This window comes from Salvelinus namaycush, chromosome 2, assembly GCF_016432855.1.
Source record: "Salvelinus namaycush isolate Seneca chromosome 2, SaNama_1.0, whole genome shotgun sequence".
In the NCBI taxonomy this organism is placed as follows: Eukaryota; Metazoa; Chordata; class Actinopteri; order Salmoniformes; family Salmonidae; genus Salvelinus; species Salvelinus namaycush.
In genome coordinates this window covers 59,443,573-59,463,205 of record NC_052308.1, presented here as the reverse complement: position 1 = coordinate 59,463,205, position 19,633 = coordinate 59,443,573, and the positions used below count along the sequence as shown (strand labels likewise).

Below are 19,633 nucleotides of genomic sequence, written 5' to 3'. Positions count from 1 at the left end.
GGAGGAGTGAAGCCATCTGACGTGAGACATTGACTGTGTGCCACTGACTGACCAAGATTCTGCAGAGCCTAATGTTCTCCCAGCAGCCAAATCACTGGCATCCTGCACCTCTGTATCGTGGCCCCTATAAGAGTGGATTTCCCACCAGCCCCCTCCAGGTCTCCCCTTTTGCCTGTTGTCTATCAATCTGGACTGTGTTATTAAATGGAGGGTGACTTACTCCTACTGTCCCAATGGACCGCAGTCCCCCACTGGTTAATCTTAGTATCTGTAGGCATTTCAGAGCGGGCACCTGTTTAGCCATATCCAGCCTGACACTGTGCCCCTCGACTTGGGAGCAGCTGCACAAACACCTTCCTTCTCTGCCCGGGCCCTCCGCTTTGCCTTGTGAACCCCCACCTACCCCCTTCGGCTGCAGCCCCCCCCACACACACACACACAACCCTTATATGGCAGTTTGTCTGAGGGGTCCAGGCCCAGTGTGATACCCCAGGCCCAACTGCCTTGCCTGACTATTAGGCTGTTCTGGACTATTAGGTTACCCCAGGGAAATCAGCAGCTGAAAGTGATAAGTGCTCTAATAAGTTGCCTTCTCGCCCTCGACAGCCACGTAGCTCGATGACTTGTTTTTTTGGATGCTCCTATGGCATAATCTCAAGTGGATGTGATGAGGACAATTGGAGATTCAGTTTCCACTGTTGTATATTTGCATAACGATGCTCCTCAGCCTTGCGAACCGTGGGTATGGTGAAACATACCTTAGTAATAATTGTGGCAAGCTCAAATTTCTGTACAAGGCTGTTGTCATTTATGGACCCCCCCCTCTACTCAGTGTCCGGTGGGACAAACCACTCTGGTCATATTTCACAGGGTGGTTTTGTTTTAACCATGGCTCAATTTAATGCTTGGCTCCTTTTTAGTGGACAGATGGTCCAAATCAACTCTACGCCATTGTTGAATATGAGTCTGCTTACATCCATGTATCCATGGAGTCATCCTTACCCCTGATATATAGCATCGAAATTGGTTTGTTTGAAGTTATATTGTGGGCTTCCTCTGTAAGGTAACATTCTCATTTTTATTCTGCAGTTTGCCATTGTGGTCTCTCCCGGCCGTTTTCACATTCCACAGCATTCTGTGTCTTGTGAATTAAACCTAAAATGTTTCTGTGCCAATCTTTCCTGCCTACTGTCAATAGTGCTTGGTGGGAGGTCCCTGCATCCGCAACCAAGCCTTGTAGGTATCTCAAATGGAACTGGTCACAGACCCAGTATCTTTACACCAGAGGGTCATTGACCGCTGTGCATCAAAACCCTCCTTTGTGAGAGAGAGGGAGAAACCACAGGAGCTTTTTGGCACTAACAGCCAAGTTGAGCTTTGAGACTAGTAGGGTACCACTATACGAGCTGGAAGAGAAAGACCAGTGCCCTAAAGCTCCTAGTGCATAATTTATACCGAATGGACTTATATCGATTGACACCAACTTATTTGCTTCCCTATTTGCTGCCCGATTTGCATCTTCAGGTTCACATGAATATTATTTAGCTCAATCTTGGGAGGTAGGTTATCTCTGATCAGATCCCAGATGTGATGTAATGTGCAGAGTTTTATGCAGCAGCAGGTTCCATTTGTGGTTCATGTTTCAGCCAATCAGGTTTGCTTACACTCGGTTAGTATAGTTCTACTGCTCCAGTATCCATGAATGCCACCTTTGTCACTTCGAACTCTAAATTCCTGCCCTGGGATCAAGGAAGAGGTTTAGGAATGTTGCAGTGCCAGGCATTTCTGTAGAGGCTAGGGTCCTCACCTAGACACTGATTTTGTAGACACTTTAAATGTGCAAGACTCTTGCCATTCCTGATATCTCCGAAAATCTATTGAAAATAAAGCCTACTGGACTCCAATGGTCCAACATGATGTTCTGGTAAATGTACCATTTTACATTTACATTTAAGTCATTTAGCAGACGCTGTTATCCAGAGCGACTTACAAATTGGAAAGTTCATACATATTCATCCTGGTCCCCCCGTGGGGAATGAACCCACAACCCTGGCGTTGCAAGCGCCATGCTCTACCAACTGAGCCACACGGGACCATCTCTGGTCAAACAATTCTTGACATGAAACAAATGTTCTAGGCATCATCTTTCTCACGAGCTAGCTTAGCTACACTCTGCACAGTTGATTCCATGCAGCACGGCGAGTCACCACATGTCTGTTGATTTAATTTCTTTGGCGAGTAAATTTCCCCAATCAGAAGAGACAGCAATGGCGACAAACAGACTGACGGTGCACGCTGGAGGTCACACGAACATTCACCCTGTTTATTTTCCTGTGGAAAAAGTGCAGGCAAGATGTACACATACAACCCCCGAACTGTTCACTGCATTTTCATGCGAGGAAAGAAGACAAATTTCCCCGATTTAAGTCTGTGGTAGGGGGACCATGCAGGAAATGTTAGATTTCTCTGTGACCGCTAGTTCACCACTTCTTACGATAAAAGTTGGCATCACCATTCTTTTGTTTTCTGAGAGAACATCCGAATGAACTCTTTATCTTTAAATACAAGAGGTAATTTATTGAATAGCCTAGATTTTAGTTTGTTTATCAATTGCAATGGCTTTTGAAGGACACCATCAACAGGCTCTTTTTATATATATATATATTTGATTAAAAAATAATCTTTAAAGGGTGGATCAGCTTTAATATTGAGGATAGATTGTTGCTTCCATCAATGCAATTGTCTGCGTCATTTCCAATCCCCCATATTTTTTGGGATATATATACACACACACACACACACACACACACACACACACACACACTGTGTGTGTGTAAGTCGGAAGTTTACATACACTTAGGTTGAAGTCATTAAAACTCGTTTTTCAACCACTCGACAAATTTCTTGTTAACAAACTAGTTTTGGCAAGTCGGTTAGGACATCTACTTTGTGCATGACACAGGTAATTTTTCCAACAATTGTTTACAGTCAGATTATTTCACTTATAATTCACTGTATCACAATTCCAGTGGGTCAGGGGTTTACATACACTAAGTTGACTGTGCCTTTAAACAGCTTGGAAAATTCCAGGAAATTATGTATTGGCTTTATAAGCTTCTGATATGCTAATTGACATCATTTGAGTCAATTGGAGGTGTACCTGTGGATGTATTTCAAGGCCTACCTTCAAACTCAGTGCCTTGAAAAAATCAGCAAAGACCTCACAAAAACAATTGTAGACCTCCACAAGTCTGGTTCATTCTTGGGAGAAATTTCCAACTGCCTGACGGTACCAAGTTCATCTGTACAAACAATAGTACGCAAGTATAAACACCATGGGACCATGCAGCCGCCATACCGCTCAGGAAGGAGACATGTTCTGTCTCCTAGAGATGAACGTACTTTGGTGCGAAAAGTGCAAATCAATCCCAGAACAACAGCACAGGACCTTGTGAAGATGCTGGAGGAAACGGATACAAAGTCTCTATATCCACAGTTAAACAAGTCCTATATCGACATAACCTGAAAGGCCGCTCAGCAAGGAAGAAGCCACTGCTCCAAAACTGCCATTAAAAAAAGCCGACTACGGTTTGCAACTGCACATGGGGACAAAGATATTACTTTTTGGAGAAATGTCCTCTGGTCTGATGAAACAAAAATAGAACTGTTTGGCCATAATGACCATCATTATGTTAGGAGGAAAAGGGGGAGGCTTGCAAGCCAAAAGAACACCATGCCAACCGTGAAGCATGGGGGTGGCAGCATCATGTTGTGGGGGTGCTTTTCTGCAGCAGGGACTGGTGCACTTCACAAAATAGATGACATCATGAGGCTGGGAAATTATGTGGATATATTGAAGCAACATCTCAAGACATCAGTCAGGAAGTTAAAGCTTGGTCGCAAATGGGTCTTCCAAATGGACAATGACCCCAAGCATACTTCCAAAGTTGTGGCAAAATGGCTTAAGGACGACAACAGTCAAGGCATTGGAGTGGCCATCACAAAGCCCTGACCTCAATCCCATAGAATATTTGTGGGCAGAACTGAAAAAGCGTGTGCGAGAAAGGAGGCCTACAAACCTGACTCAGTTACACCAGCTCTGTCAAGAGGAATGGGCCAAAAATTCACGCATCTTATTGTGGGAAGCTTGTGGAAGGCTACCTGAAATGTTTGACCCAAGTTAAACAATTTAAAGGTAATGCTACCAAATACTAATTGAGTGTATGTAAACTTCTGACCCACTGGGAATGTGATGAAAGAAATACAAGCTGAAATTAATAATTCTCTCTACTATTATTCTGACATTTCACATTCTTAAAATAGTGGTGATCCTAACTGACCTAAAACAGGGAATTTTTACTTGGATTAAATGTCAGGAATTGTGAAACTGAGGTTAAATGTATTTGGCTAAGGTGTATGTAGACTTCCGACTTCAACTGTGTGTGCATATACATACTTAAAAATTTTATTTTTTATTTTTTATTCCCTGCAAGCCCTGCCACCTCTCCTCCAATTGGAGTAAACTAATAAACAACATTTAGCCTTCCACCTTCAGTTTATACACATTTTACAGACACAATCTATTTTACAGTAGTTATATTTTGTTTGTTTTTAGTCCTTCCTCTATTTCTGATGTCCATCCAGTTTGATTTCCATTTGTAACTGTGCTATTTCACAAAATGTCTGAACCTACATACATTTTACAGACCTTGTATGTTTTACATTGGTTGTCTTGTTATTAGTCCCAACCTTCAGCTCCATTCAAAAGGCTCTGTTTTTACACTTGTTGTGACTTGTAGTTTTGAATAATGGATGTCTGAGTAGACTGAATAGCTATAGCCTACATTGCAGCAATGGCTCCCTATTCTCTAGTCTGTTCAGTTCTTCTGAGTCTTGGTACCCTCTTAATCAAGAGTATTCCCTGAGAGGATCCTATCTCCATGGCAGCAACAGGCACAGATAATGGCTTGTCCTGCCCCTCTGGCTGCACTAAGTTTGGAATGTGGCCTCCCCTGTAGAGGAGAGAGCTAGACTGTGGTGTGTATCTCACACACACACACACACACACACACACACACACACACACACACACAGTCTAGCTCTATATATTAGTGGATCACAGGACGTGGGAGAGCTAGTACAGAGCCAAAGAGATGAGTCTTGGGGGCATTGTTATTGGGCACCAAGGGCTACTCTTCTTCCTGTAGTCTCAATTAGACTCCACTAGGTACTTACAATGATAGAACCATTCTCGAAGCAGTGAGAACACAGCGTGTTGTGTACTTCCAGTGTGTAATTGACTGGAGTTCTGTAGCTAGCAAGGCTGTGGGCTTTTAATTTTGGATGGAAAGAGGGGGAGCATGATAGCCCACCAGAACAAAGTCATTGGACAGGTCATCATTGTAAATAAGAATTTGCTTTTAATATGCTTCAACTTTTTTTTATTAATACAGGTAAGTAAAATACATGCATGTTCAGACACTTTTTCTCTGTCACTTTTGCCGGGTAACCCAGGAGTCCCATTCATCCAAGGCTGAGGGTATGAATGAATACCTCATCCTCTTGAAGCCAGGCAGATGCCACTCCGCATTCCATCCCCCTCGCTGGTATGCGCTCTCGACCTGTGATGTGTTGACATTGTGTCCGTGTGTATTAAAAAGAGACAGGACTAGGTGCAGCCGCATTGGGCACAGTTGAACTGTTTTGTTCAGGATACACTCTTGTTTAGTTGTTCTTTCAACCAGTCTCTCGATTCCACACACATTTGTATGTCACTATCACACTACAGTACATTTATTGTTGATAGACTTAAGAAACCGAACATAATATAACTATGACGAATTCAGCACTCAAAAAGGCAAATCTAGTATGTCATAGCCAGTTATTGCCCCCCCCCCCCCCCCCCCACTTTGTAAAACACAGCAACCTCCACACCAACAGAGGCAAAATGCCAAAGTAAGGTGGTATGCATGCCAGGGTGGAGTGAGGGGGGTCAACTAAGTGATGGCACAGGGCCCGCCTACCTACGAAAACATTAGGGGAAAACACTATCAGCTCAGTTGAGTGCCAGTCATTCATCCTTTCTGCTCATTAAAAGTGTAGCCTACTTGTGCTATTTATTTATTTTAATTTGATTTTTTTTCTCCCCCCCACCCTCCGCTCCATGGGAAAGCAGAGGCTTTATTTCCCACTCCCACTGCAGACTGTCCCGCTCCCAGCATGGGCCTTCGCTCGGCCTGGGCCCCAGTAACCAGTCACTGGAGCGAGACAGACTGCCGTCTCGGTCTCAGGCAGTCGTCTGTCTGGATGAATGGGCAGCTCTGAGTTCCAGACAGGCCCTGCCAATCACTGAGGATCAGTGGCACTCTATTCAACGTCTGGGACATTGGGAGAAAAACAAATCCTTCATTGAAATTCATACTTAGTATTACTAGCATTTATTCATTTGAAGGTACACACTTATTATTCTAGTAGTTTGACTTGATTCGCTTGTGTAACATCTCCCATTGACATCAATGAATGAGTTGCGCGAAAGTCTGATTTGCTTGCACTCAATTTGGAATCTGGACATTTGCATGCCTCTTAAACAAGCCGAAAGGACAACAAAGTATTGTTTTAATGTAATGAGTGGCAATGTCCTATAGGGTGTTCTAATGGCTTATACTGCACACTTAAAAGGATAGTTAATTTTTCTGAACGTTTTTCTTATTTACAGCTCACCTAGTGTTGTGTCATCCAAACCACTTTGAAGTTCATTGGCGGGGTGTTTAGCAACATCCAAAATTTCCTGGACAGCATTTTTTGTGCATGTAGCAATGCAAGGGGAAACTGATGATCTTGCAGGAGACATGGTTATTATTTGGGATGACAGAGTACATACCTGGCATGTCACTCAGCAAGAGGGAGGCTGAGGAGTTATGAACCTTGTCTAGAGAAACTGGGGCCCATGGTCTGTCTGCCGCACACCTGGGTGTTTGTCTTTTTGTCTCTTACTGCAGCACACCTGGGTGTCTGTCTCTCTACTCCCAGCTGCCAGTGGACAACTTCATCTTTTCAAGGAAGAAAAATAAGATTAATTTGTATGTGCATTAAATACAGGCTCTGTTGTGAACTGAATAATTTTGGGGTTTAGCGTAACACGTCAGAGCTTAACAATAAATTCCTCCCTCTAACTCTCTCTCTCTCCATCCTCCAGTTCTCAGTGTTCACGCCGCCTCCTTCCACTTCACCAAGGAGCCCAAGTCCCAGGATGCCTTGCATGGCCGGAGTGCCATGTTGCGCTGCGAGGTCAGCGACGCGGAGAGCGTGAGTTACAGCTGGCTGCAAAACGGCGATGCGGTGAACGACACGGAGCGCCTCTTTCGGGAGGGCGGCAACCTCAAGTTCACCGCTGTGGACCGTGTGCTGGACGCCGGGACCTTCCAGTGCCTGGCCGCCAACAATGCCACGGGAGAAGAGGAGCGCTCCACCGAGGCGTCCTTCAACATCAAATGTGAGTTTACTTAAATACTACAACATTTTACTTACTTAATTCTCATCAATGTAAGCCCTTCCCTTAAATCAGTGTTTTGAGTGTTCATAACCAAAATACTGTAAATAGATGTGCAATTGTTAAATCCATACACATATTTCCGATATTGATATGACTCAATCTAGCACTCAAAGTAAGCATGGGTGACAGTGTAATAACAAATGATAGCCATAATTATCTATGTTACTGCAATAATTTTGCCAAATGCATTGAATTGGCTGCACAGCAATGAGCAATTAGACCTTATGCAGACCTACCTGTTTTGAATTTTGACAGTTGCCTTGCAACCATAGATTTAAACTTGTATTTAGTTTTATTCTTCCAGATGTCAACTCAATATGTATGTCCTCCCATGTGTGTCTCTACAACCTCCGTCTATATAACAGGCATCAAACACATCTCCTGAAGCTCTAAGAAAACGCTGCCTCATACTTATGAAGACTCTTACGAGAACCAGCCAGTGCTTTCCTTTTTCTAACTCTTATTTCCACTGGACCAAAAAACGAAGTCACGCCCGCGTGAGAGGTTATTTTGAGTGCGGGGCGGACAAAGCTGTCCTTTATGTCCTCTGCCAAGATGGACCGCTTGTGAAGTTGCAGCGTCCTGCTGGTCTGGCTGGCTGTGTCACAGAACAAGGAAGGTCAGCTTAAAGGGAAGGGGCTGTTTTGGTAGCTGGCGCTAAGTTAGCCAGGTGTGAATGGCTGGTTTGTGTTAATGAGCAGCAAGAGGGGGTTTGACAGCTTTTTTTTTTTACACTCCTTTTTTAAAATCCTCCATCTCTCTCTCTTCCTGTTGTGCTTGCTCTCTACCTTCTGTCTTTTTTTTTAACACTCACTCTACCTACCTCTCTCTATCGATCGATAGATAATGTCTTGATTTGTCTGTCACACAGGGCTAGAGAGTGGTGGGGTGACCCTGAAGGATCCTGCATCAGAGCAGGACATCGAGAGCTCTGCCCCTGTGACGTTGAGGTGCAACATCGATGGACACCCACGGTGAGAAACACAACCGCGGCCTTAAGGTGTCCACATGCTTCCCAGCCGAAACGGTTCGGATGAGTTAATGCATATTAAAACAAACACTACTATTGCCGCTTTTTTTCCCTTTTTCAAGAAAACCTCTTGAGTATGCGAGCACACTCGTTCAGCTAGCCGAACTGAAGCATTCTGACGCCTTTCCAAGACCCCACGTTGCCTCGTGTGTGTCCCCACGTTGCCTTGTGTTTTCACTGGACTTTCATTGTGTTATGTAGAACGATGCCCACTTGATTTAGTCAAAACTACAAAGTAAATATACTGGTCACCAATGAGGACTGATTTAACCACTATAGCCTTCATCAGTCTCTCCACTTGTTTTTATGTGCCAACTCACTCATGCATATTACGTAGTCATGTCTTCCTCCCCCAGACCAACATGCCACTGGTACAGAGACGGTGTGCGCCTGCCGGAGAAGAGCCATCAGATCAACAACAAGGAGCGAACCCTGACCCTGCCCAGTGCCAGCCCAGACAACAATGGCCTCTACTATTGCTGTGCCAAAAATCCAGCCGGGCACGTGTGCAGCAATGCCAACTTCACCCTCAATATCATAGGTGTGTATATGGACAACGATTCAATAAAGAAGAGGTGAGGAGGGATTGCAGTTTTCCCCATAGTTTAATTTCAAAGCAACACCCAGCCCCACTGGCATCAACATAGTGAATAGAAGCCAGAGCTGAAGAGAGCCCTTTGACCTTTCTTATGTACTGTATACCTCTTTCTCAGTCTCTTCATACCACACACTCACACCATCACCCCCCCACCCCTTACCCTCTGTATAGATAAGAGTTTCCCTCGTCCCGTGGTGGTTCCTGAGGACCTGGTGGTGATGCGGAACGAGGAGGCCCTCCTTAACTGCCTGTTCACCGCCGAGCCCCCTCCCACCCAAGAGTGGTACCACCAGGATGAGCTCATCACCAACAAGTCCCGGTAAGACTGGGTTGATATATACACATACATACATTACCAGTCAAAAGTTTGGACACACCTGCTAATTTTCTTTATTTTTTACTATTTTCTACATTGTAGAATAATAGTGAAGACATCTATGACAAGACAACTATGAGAACACATATGGAATCATGAAGTAACCAAAAAACTGTTAAACAAATCAAAATAGCCACCGTTTGCCTTGATTACAGCTTTGCACACTCTTGGCATTCTCTCAACCAGCTTCATGAGGTAGTCACCTGGAATGCAATTCGATTAACAGGTGTGACTTCCTTAACCTGTTTGGGCTGCAGGGGCAGTATTGAGTATTCAGATAAAAGGTGCCCATTTCAAACGGCCTCGTACTCAATTCTTGCTCGTACAATATGCATATTATTATTACTATTGGATAGAAAACACTCTAGTTTCTAAAACCGTTTGAATTATATCTGTGAGTCAAACAGAACTCATTTGGCACAAACTTCCTGACCAGGAAGTGGAAAGTCTGAAATCGAGGCTCTGTTCTTCTTCCTGCCTATAAATGGGCATGATACGTATGAGTATACATGCACTTCATAGACCTTCCCCTGGATGTCAAGAGGCGGTGAGAGAAGAAATTTAGTGTTTATCTTGGTCTGAAGTGGAATACAAGCTCTTTGTATGACGTGTCCCCCATTTCCGGTTTTCTGGAGAGCGCGAGGTGGTACCTGGATTTGCCTTCTGTTTAGCTGCCGTTATAGGCGACTACTATCTCCGGCTTTGATTTTATTTGATACATGTGACCATATCATCGTAAAGTATGTTTTTTCAATATAGTTTAATCAGATTATTGAAATTTTTTCGGGAGTTTTGCCGTGTTCCGTTCTCTGACTTTGTTGACGATGGAGAGATCCGTGCCACTTGGCTAGTGTGCTTGCTAATTCAAGAGGGAAAATGGACGTTATAAATCCAAACAACGATTGTTCTGGACAAAGGACCCCTTGTCCAACATTCTGATGGAAGATCAGCAAAAGTAAGAAACATTTTATGATGCTATTTCATATATCTGTCGTAGATGTGAACTAGTCGTCGGCGCCCAAGTTTTGGGTACTCTAGCTATACCGAAGCTGGATGTCGTAATGAAGTTATTTTTTAGAATTCTAACACGGCGATTTCATTAAGAACTAATGGATCTATCATTTCCTATACAACATGTATTTTTTAGTTATGTTTATGAATAGCTATTTGGTCAGAATATGTGTGTCAGAAAAAGTGTCAGAAAAATATCCGGACGTTGTGGGAAATAGTAGCTACGTTAGCACATTGTATAACCACGGATTTCAGCTCTAAATATGCACATTTTCGAACAAAACATAAGTGTATGTATAACCTGATGTTATAGGACTGTCATCTGATGAAGAATATCAAGGTTAGTCAAAAATTATATATATTTTACTGGTTTGTCACGATCACTAACTTTTACTGCTGGGAAATGGCTTGTATTTTTGGCTATTGTGGTAAGCTAATATAACGCTATATTGTGTTTTCGCTGTAAAACACTTAATAAATCGGAAATATTGGCTGGAATCACAAGATGCCTGTCTTTCATTTGCTGTACACTATGTATTTTTCAGAAATGTTTTATGATGAGTAATTAGGTATTTGACGTTGGTGTCTGTAATTATTATGGCTGCTTTCGGTGCAATTTCTGATTGTAGCTGCAATGTAAACTATGATTTATACCTGAAATATGCACATTTTTCGAACAAAACATAGATTTATTGTATAACATGTTATAAGACTGTCATCTGAAGTTGTTTGTTGGTTAGTTTGGTTGGTTCTTGGTTAGTTAGGTTGGCTTTGTGCATGCTACCTGTGCTGTGAAAAATGTCTGTCCTTTTTTGTATTTGGTGGTGAGCTAACATAAATATACGTGCTGTTTTCGCTGTAAAACATTTAAAAAATCGGACATGTTGGCTGGATTCACAAGATGTGTACCTTTCATTTGCTGTATTGGACTTGTTAATGTGTGAAAGTTAAATATTTAAAAAAAATATCTTTTGAATTTCGCGCCCTGCACTTGAAGTGGCTGTTGTCATAAGTGTACCGACGCCGGGCTGCAGCCATAAGAAGTTAATGTGTTTGAGCCAATCAGTTGTGTTGTGACAAGGTAGGGGGGTATACAGAACATAGCCCTATTTGGTAAAAGACCAAGTCCATGTTATGGCAAGAGCAGCTCAAATAAGCAAAGAGAAACGACAGTCCATCATTACTTTAAGACATGAAGGTCAGTCAATGCGGAATATTCCAAGAACTTTGAAAGTTTCTTCAAGTGCAGTTGCAAAAACCATCAAGCGCTATGATGAAACTGGCTCTCATGAGCACCTCCACAGGAAAGGAAGACCTAGAGTTACCTCTGCTGCAGAGGATAAGTTCATTTAGAGTTACCAGCCTCAGAAATTGCAGCCCAAATAAATGCTTCACAGAGTTCAAGTAACAGACACATCTCAACATCAACTGTTCAGAGGAGACTGTGCGAATCAGGCCTTCATGGTCGAATTGCTGCAAAGAAACCACTACTAAAGGACACCAATAAGAAGAGACTTGCATGCGCCAAGAAACACGAGCAATGGACATTAGACCGGTGGAAATCTGTCCTTTGGTCTGATGAGGCCAAATTTGAGATTTTTGGTTCCAACCGCTGTGTCTTTGTGAGACGCAGAGTAGGTGAATGGATGATCTCCGCATGTGTGGTTCCCACCATGAAGCATGGAGGAGGAGGTGTGATTGTGTGGGGGTGCCTGCTGGTGACACTGTCAGTGATTTATTTAGAATTCAAGGCACACTTAACCAGCATGGCTACCGCAGCGATTCGCCATTCCATCTGGTTTGCGCTTAGTGGGACTATCATTTGTTTTTCAACAGGACAATGACCCAAAACACCTCCAGGCTGTGTAAGGGCTATTTTACTAAGAAGGAGAGTGCTGCATCAGATGACCTGGCCTACACAATCACCTGACCTCAACCCAATTGGGATGGTTTGGGATGAGTTGGACCGCAGAGAGAAAGAAAAGCAGCCAACAAGTACTCTGCATATGTGGGAACTGTTGGAAAAGCATTCCAGGTGAAGCTGGTTGAATGTGCAAAGTTGTCATCAAGGCAAAGTGTGGCTACTTTGATGAATCTAAAATATATTATATTATATATTATAATATATACAGTTCTGGTTAGTACATGATTCCATGTGTTATTTCATAGTGTTGATGTCTTCGCTATTAATTTACAATGTAGAAAATAGTAAAAATAAAGGAAAAACACTTGAATGAGTAGGTATGTCCAAACTTTTGATATAAACATACACACCAGATGTGTGATGACTAAGTACCGTCTCCTAGATGTGAATTACAGTTTAAAGCAGTCTCCACCATATACATCCACTCTATGGCTGTGTGTGCTTGTGCATGTTGTGTACCTATTAGCAGTCGACCGATTATGATTTTTCGATACCGATTGTTGGAGCACCAAAAAAGCCGATACCGATATAATCGGCCGATTTTTTTTATTTATTTATTTATTTGTAATAATGACAATTACAACAATACTGAATGAACACTTATTTTAACTTAATATAATACATCAATAAAATCAATTTAGCCTCAAATAAATAATGAAACGTGTTCAATTTGGTTTAAATAATGCAAAAACAAAGTGTTGGAGAAGAAAGTAAAGTGCAATATGTGCCATGTAAAAAAAGCTAACGTTTAAGTGTCTTGCTCAGAACATGAGAACATATGAAAGCTGGTGGTTCCTTTTTAACATGAGTCTTCAATATTCCCAGGTAAGAAGTTTTAGGTTGTAGTTATTATAGGACTATTTCTCTCTCTACCATCTGTATTTCATTAACCTTTGACTATTGGATGTTCTTATAGGCACTTTAGTATTGCCAGTGTAACAGTATAGCTTCCATCCCTCTCCTCGCTCCTACCTGGGCTCGAACCAGGAACACAACGACAACAGCCACCCTCGAAGCAGCGTTACCCATGCAGAGCAAGGGGAATAACTACTCCAAGTCTCAGAGCGAGTGACGTTTGAAACGCTATTAGCGCGCACCCCGCTAACTAGCTAGCCATTTCACATCGGTTACACCAGCCTAATCTCGGGAGTTGATAGGCTTGAAGTCATAAACAGCGCAATGCTTGAAGAGCTTCTGGCAAAACGCAGGAAAGTGCTGTTTGAATGAATGCTTACGAGACTGCTGGTGCCTACCATTGCTCAGACTGTTCTATCAAATCATAGACTTAGTTATAAAATAATAACACACAGAAATACGAGCCTTAGGTCATTAATATGGTCGAATCCGGAAACTATCATCTCGAAAACAAGACGTTTATTCTTTCAGTGAAATACGGAACCGTTCCGTATTTTATCTAACTGGTGGCATCCATCAGTCTAAATATTCCTGTTACATTGCACAACCTTCAATGTTATGTCATAATTACGTAAAATTCTGGCAAATTAGGCGGACCAAACTGTTGCATATACACTGACTCTGCGTGCAATGAACGCAAGAGAAGTGACACAATTTCACCTGGTTAATATTGCCTGCTAACCTGGATTTCTTTTAGCTAAATATGCAGGTTTAAAAATATATACTTCTGTGTATTGATTTTAAGAAAGGCATTGATGTTCATGGTTAGGTACACATTGGAGCAACGATACGCACCGCATTGATTATATGCAACGCAGGACACGCTAGATAAACTAGTAATATCATCAACCATGTGTAGTTAACCTCTTGAGCCTATGGGGGGTGCTATTTCGATCTTGGAAAAATTGGTCTCCAAATTAAACTGCCTCGTACTCAATTCTTGCTCATACAATATGCATATTATTATTACTATTGGATAGAAAACAATCTCTAGTTTCTAAAACCGTTTGAATTATGTCTGTGGGTGAACCAGAACTCTTTCTGCAGCGAAATCCATGACAGGAACTGCAAAGGTCTGAAAATTAGGCTCTGTTCTCAGATCAGTTTAAAGCTCTGTATGTATCCTATGGGTCGACATGAACTGCACCCGCCTTCCCCTGGATGTCAGTAACCAATGAGAAGTGGAATGGAGTGTCTACGTAATTCTCAGAGTTTATAAAAGGCCAAGGAACGAGGGGAGCTCTCTTTTCGACGTTCGTCATTGCGCAAAGCAGGACCTCAGAATGGCATTTTGAAACGCTCAGTTATCGACCTTAGATATATCCGTCTGTAATTTAATTCGATATAGGTGTTAGAAACATCATAACGAAGTTATTTTAAACCGAGTTATATCAGTTTATGCGAGTATATTGCTATTTTCGGAATTTCCTTAGTATTGCGTTTTGAGGATTTGGGCATGCTGTGGCCACATAGCTATTGTTAGCTGCTAATTCCGAAGTTGAAGACTACGTTTTACAACCAAGCAACGATTCTTTTGGACAACGGACCACTTGCCCAAGATTCTGATGGAAGCTCGTCCAAAAGTAAGAGCTATTTATGATGTTATTCCGTATTTATGTGGAAAAATGTAAACGGATTTGTCCGCCATTATTGCGGCACTAGTCTGGCTGTAACGCACACTGTATGTCTAGTAACGTTAATTTAAAAAATCTAACTCAGCGGTTGCATTAATAACTAATGCATCTTTCATTTGATGTTCAACCTGTATTTTTTAGTCAAGTTTACGATTATTTATTGATTAGATTAGGTGCCTTTCCAAGATGGCGCCGGCCAGAATGCATGACCTGTTGCCACTGATCACATTGTATAACCACGATTTGTGCTGCTAAATATGCACATTTTCGAACAAAACCTATATGGATTGTGTAATATGTTACAGGACTGTCATCTGAAGAATTCTGAGAAGGTTAGTGAAAAATTAATTTATTTTGGTGGTGAATACGTTATCGCTGTGTTTGGCTGGAATCAATGCTGTTGTCTGGTTTGCTATTGTGGTAAGCTAATATAACGATATATTGTGTTTTCGCTGTAAAACACTTAGAAAATCTGAAATATTGTCTTGATTCACAAGATCTGTGTCTTTCAATTGCTGTACGCTGTGTATTTTTAAGAAATGTTTTATGATGAGTAATTAGCTAATACACGATGGTCTCTGTAGTTATTCTAGTCATTTTAGTGAGAGTTGTGATGGGGGCTGCAATTGTAAACTATGATTTATACCTGAAATATGCACATTTTTCTAACAAAACATATGCTATACAATAAATATGTTATCAGACTGTCATCTGATTAAGTTTTTTCTTGGTTAGTGGCTATTTATATCTTTATTTGGTCGAATTGGTGATAGCTACTGGTGGAGTGAAAAAATAGTGGAGTAAGAAAAATGGTGTCTTTTGCTAACGTGGTTAGCTAATAGATTTACATATTGTGTCTTCCCTGTAAAACATTTTAAAAATCAGAAATGGTGGCTAGATTCACAAGAAGTGTATCTTTCATCTGGTTTCTTAGACTTGTGATTTAATGATATTTAGATGCTAGTATTTACTTGTGACGCTATGCTAGGCTATGCTAGTCAGCTTTTTTACTGGTGGGGGTGCTCCCGGATCCGGGTTTGGGAGGAACTAGAAGTTAACTAGTGATTATGATTGATTGTTTTTTGTAAGATAAGTTTAATGCTAGCTAGCAACTTACCTTGGCTTCTACTGCATTCGCTCCTTGTGGAGTGCAATGTAATCAGGTGGTTAGAGCGTTGGACTAGTTAACTGTAAGATTGCAAGATTGAATCCCCCGAGCTGACAAGGTAAAAAGCTGTCGTTCTCCCCCTGAACGAGGCAGTTAACCCACCGTTCCTAGGCCGTCAGTGAAAATAAGAATATGTTCTTAACTGACTTGCCTAGTTAAATAAAGGTGTAAAAAAATAAATACAGATTTCCGATTGTTATGAAAACTTGAAATCAAATCAAGTTTATTTTATATAGCCCTTCGTACATCAGCTAATATCTCGAAGTGCTGTACAGAAACCCAGCCTAAAACCCCAAACAGCAAGCAATGCAGGTGTAGAAGCACGGTGGCTAGGAAAAACTCCCTAGAAAGGCCAAAACCTAGGAAGAAACCTAGAGGAACCAGGCTATGAGGGGTGGCCAGTCCTCTTCTGGCTGTGCCGGGTGGAGATTATAACAGAACATGGCCAAGATGTTCAAATGTTCATAAATGACCAGCATGGTCAAATAATAATCAGGAGTAAATGTCAGTTGGCTTTTCATAGCTGTTCATTAAGAGTATCTCTACCGCACCTGCGGTCTCTAGAGAGTTGAAAACAGCAGGTCAGGGTTCCACAGCCGCAGGCAGAACAGTTGAAACTGGAACAGCAGCAAGGCCAGGTGGACTGGGGACAGCAAGGAGTCATCATGCCCGGTAGTCCTGACGCATGGGCCTAGGGCTCAGGTTCTGAGAGAGAGAGAGAGAGAGAGAGAGAGAGAGAGAGATTCACACAGGACACAAACTACTGCAGCATAAACACTGGAGGCTGAGACAGGAGGGGTCAGGAGACACTGTGGCCCCATCCGATGATACCCCCGGACAGGGCCAGACAGGAAGGATATAACCCCACCCACTTTGCCAAAGCACAGCCCCCGCACCACTAGAGGGATATCTTCAACCACCAACTTACAATCCTGAGACAAGGCCGAGTATAGCCCACAAAGATCTCCACCACAGCACAAACCAAGGGGGGACGCCAACCCAGACATGAAGATCACGTCAGTAACTCAACCCACTCAAGTGACGCACCCCTCCCAGGGGCGGCATGAATGAGCACCAGTAAGCCAGTGACTCAGCCCCTGTAATAGGGTTAGACGCAGAGAATCCCAGTGGAGAGAGGGGAACCGGCAAGGCAGAGACAGCAAGGGCGGTTCGTTGCTCCAGAGCCTTTCCGTTCACCTTCACACTCCTGGGCCAGACTACACTCAATCATATGACCTACTGAAGAGATAAGTCTTCAGTAAAGACTTAAAGGTTGAGACCGAGTCTGCGTCTCTCACATGGGTAGGCAGACCATTCCATAAAAATGGAGATCTATAGGAGAAAGCCCTGCCTCCAGCTGTTTGCTTAGAAATTCTAGGGACAATTAGGAGGCCTGCGTCTTGTGACCGTAGCGTACGTGTAGGTATGTACGGCAGGACCAACTCGGAAAGAAAGGTAGGAGCAAGCCCATGTAACGCTTTATAGGTTAACAGTAAAACCTTGAAATCAGCCCTTGCCTTAACAGGAAGCCAGTGTAGTAATATGATCAAATTTCTTGGTTCTAGTCAGGATTCTAGCAGCCGTATTTAGCACTAACTGAAGTTTATTTTGTGCTTTATCCGGGTAGCCGGAAAGTAGAGCATTGCAGTAGTCTAACCTAGAAGTAACAAAAGCATGGATTAATTTTTCTGCATCATTTTTGGACAGAAAATTTCAGATTTTTGCAATGTTACGTAGAAAAAAGCTGTCCTTGAAACAGTCTTGATATGTTCGTCAAAAGAGAGATCAGGGTCCAGAGTAACGCCGAGGTCCTTCAGTTTTATTTGAGACGACTTTACAACCATCAAGATTAATTGTCAGATTTAACAGAAGATCTCTTTGTTTCTTGGGACCTAGAACAAGCATCTCTGTTTTGTCCGAGTTTAAAAGTAGAACGTTTTCAGCCATTCACTTCCTTATGTCTGAAACACAGGCTTCTAGCGAGGGCAATTTTGTGGCTTCACCATGTTTCATTGAAATGTACAGCTGTGTGTCATCCGCATAGCAGTGAAAGTTAACATTATGTTTTCGAATGACATCCCCAAGAGGTAAAATATATAGTGAAAACAATAGTGGTCCTAAAACGGAACCTTGAGGAACACCGACATGTACAGTTGATTTGTCAGAGGGCAAACCATTCACAGAGACAAACTGATATCTTTCCGACAGATAAGATCTAAACCAGGCCAGAACTTGTCCGTGTAGACCAATTTGGGTTTCCAGTCTCTCCAAAAGAATGTGGTGATCGATGGTATCAAAGGCAGCACTAAGGTCTAGTAGCACGAGGACAGATGCAGAGCCTCGGTCTGACGCCATTAAAAGGTCATTTACCACCTTCACAAGTGCAGTCTCAGTGCTATGATGGGGTCTAAAACCAGACTGAAGCATTTCGTATACATTGTTTGTCTTCAGGAAGGCAGTGAGTTGCTGCGCAACAGCTTTTTCTAAAATTTGAGAGGAATGGAAGATTCGATATAGGCCGATAGTTTTTTATATTTTCTGGGTCAAGGTTTGGCTTTTTCAAGAGAGGCTTTATTACTGACACTTTTAGTGAGTTTGGTACACATCCGGTGGATAGAGAGCCGTTTATTATGTTCAACATAGGAGGGCCAAGCACAGGGCCAAACTCTTTCAGTAGTTTAGTTGGAATAGGATCCAGTATGCAGCTTGAAGGTTTAGAGGCCATGATTATTTTCATCATTGTGTCGAGATATAGTACTAAAACACTTAAGTGTCTTTCTTGATCCTAGGTCCTGGCAGAGTTGTGCAGACTCAGGACAGCTAAACTTTGGAGGAATACGCAGATTTAAAGAGGAGTCTAATTTGCTTTCTAATGATCATGATCTTTTCCTCAAAGAAGTTCATGAATTTATTACTGCTGAAGTGAAAGCCATCCTCACTTGGGGAATGCTGCTTTTTAATTAGCTTTGCAACAGTATCAAAAATACATTTTGGATTGTTCTTATTTTCCTCAATTAAGTTGGAAAAGTAGGATGATCGAGCAGCAGTGAGGGCTCTTCGATACTGCACGGTACTGTCTTTCCAAGCTAGTCGGAAGACTTCCAGTTTGGTGTGGCGCCATTTCCGTTCCAATTTTCTGGAAGCTTGCTTCAGAGCTCGGGTATTTTCTGTATACCAGGGAGCTAGTTTCTGATGACAAATGTTTTTAGTTTTTAGGGGTGCAACTGCATCTAGGGTATTGCGCAAGATTAAATTGAGTTCCTCAGTTAGGTGGTTAACTGATTTTTGTCCTCTGACGTCCTTGGGTAGGCAGAAGGAGTCTGGAAGGGCATCAAGGAATCTTTGTGTTGTCTGAGAATTTATAGCACGACTTTTGATGCTCCTTGGTTGGGGTCTGAGCAGATTATTTGTTGCGATTGCAAACG

At 42.4% G+C, this 19,633-nt stretch overlaps 1 protein-coding gene across 1 annotated transcript in view; it reads left to right on the top strand.

Moving 5' to 3' along the window:
- Positions 1 to 19,633, top strand: part of LOC120065200 (inactive tyrosine-protein kinase 7-like) — a 46,790-nt gene that overhangs the window by 12,395 nt on the left and 14,762 nt on the right. Inside the window, exons 2-5 of the mRNA XM_039015997.1 lie at positions 7,196 to 7,492; positions 8,424 to 8,526; positions 8,939 to 9,123; positions 9,352 to 9,499. Coding sequence (XP_038871925.1) covers positions 7,196 to 7,492; positions 8,424 to 8,526; positions 8,939 to 9,123; positions 9,352 to 9,499 — 733 coding nt within the window. The remainder of the gene's footprint in view (positions 1 to 7,195; positions 7,493 to 8,423; positions 8,527 to 8,938; positions 9,124 to 9,351; positions 9,500 to 19,633) is intronic.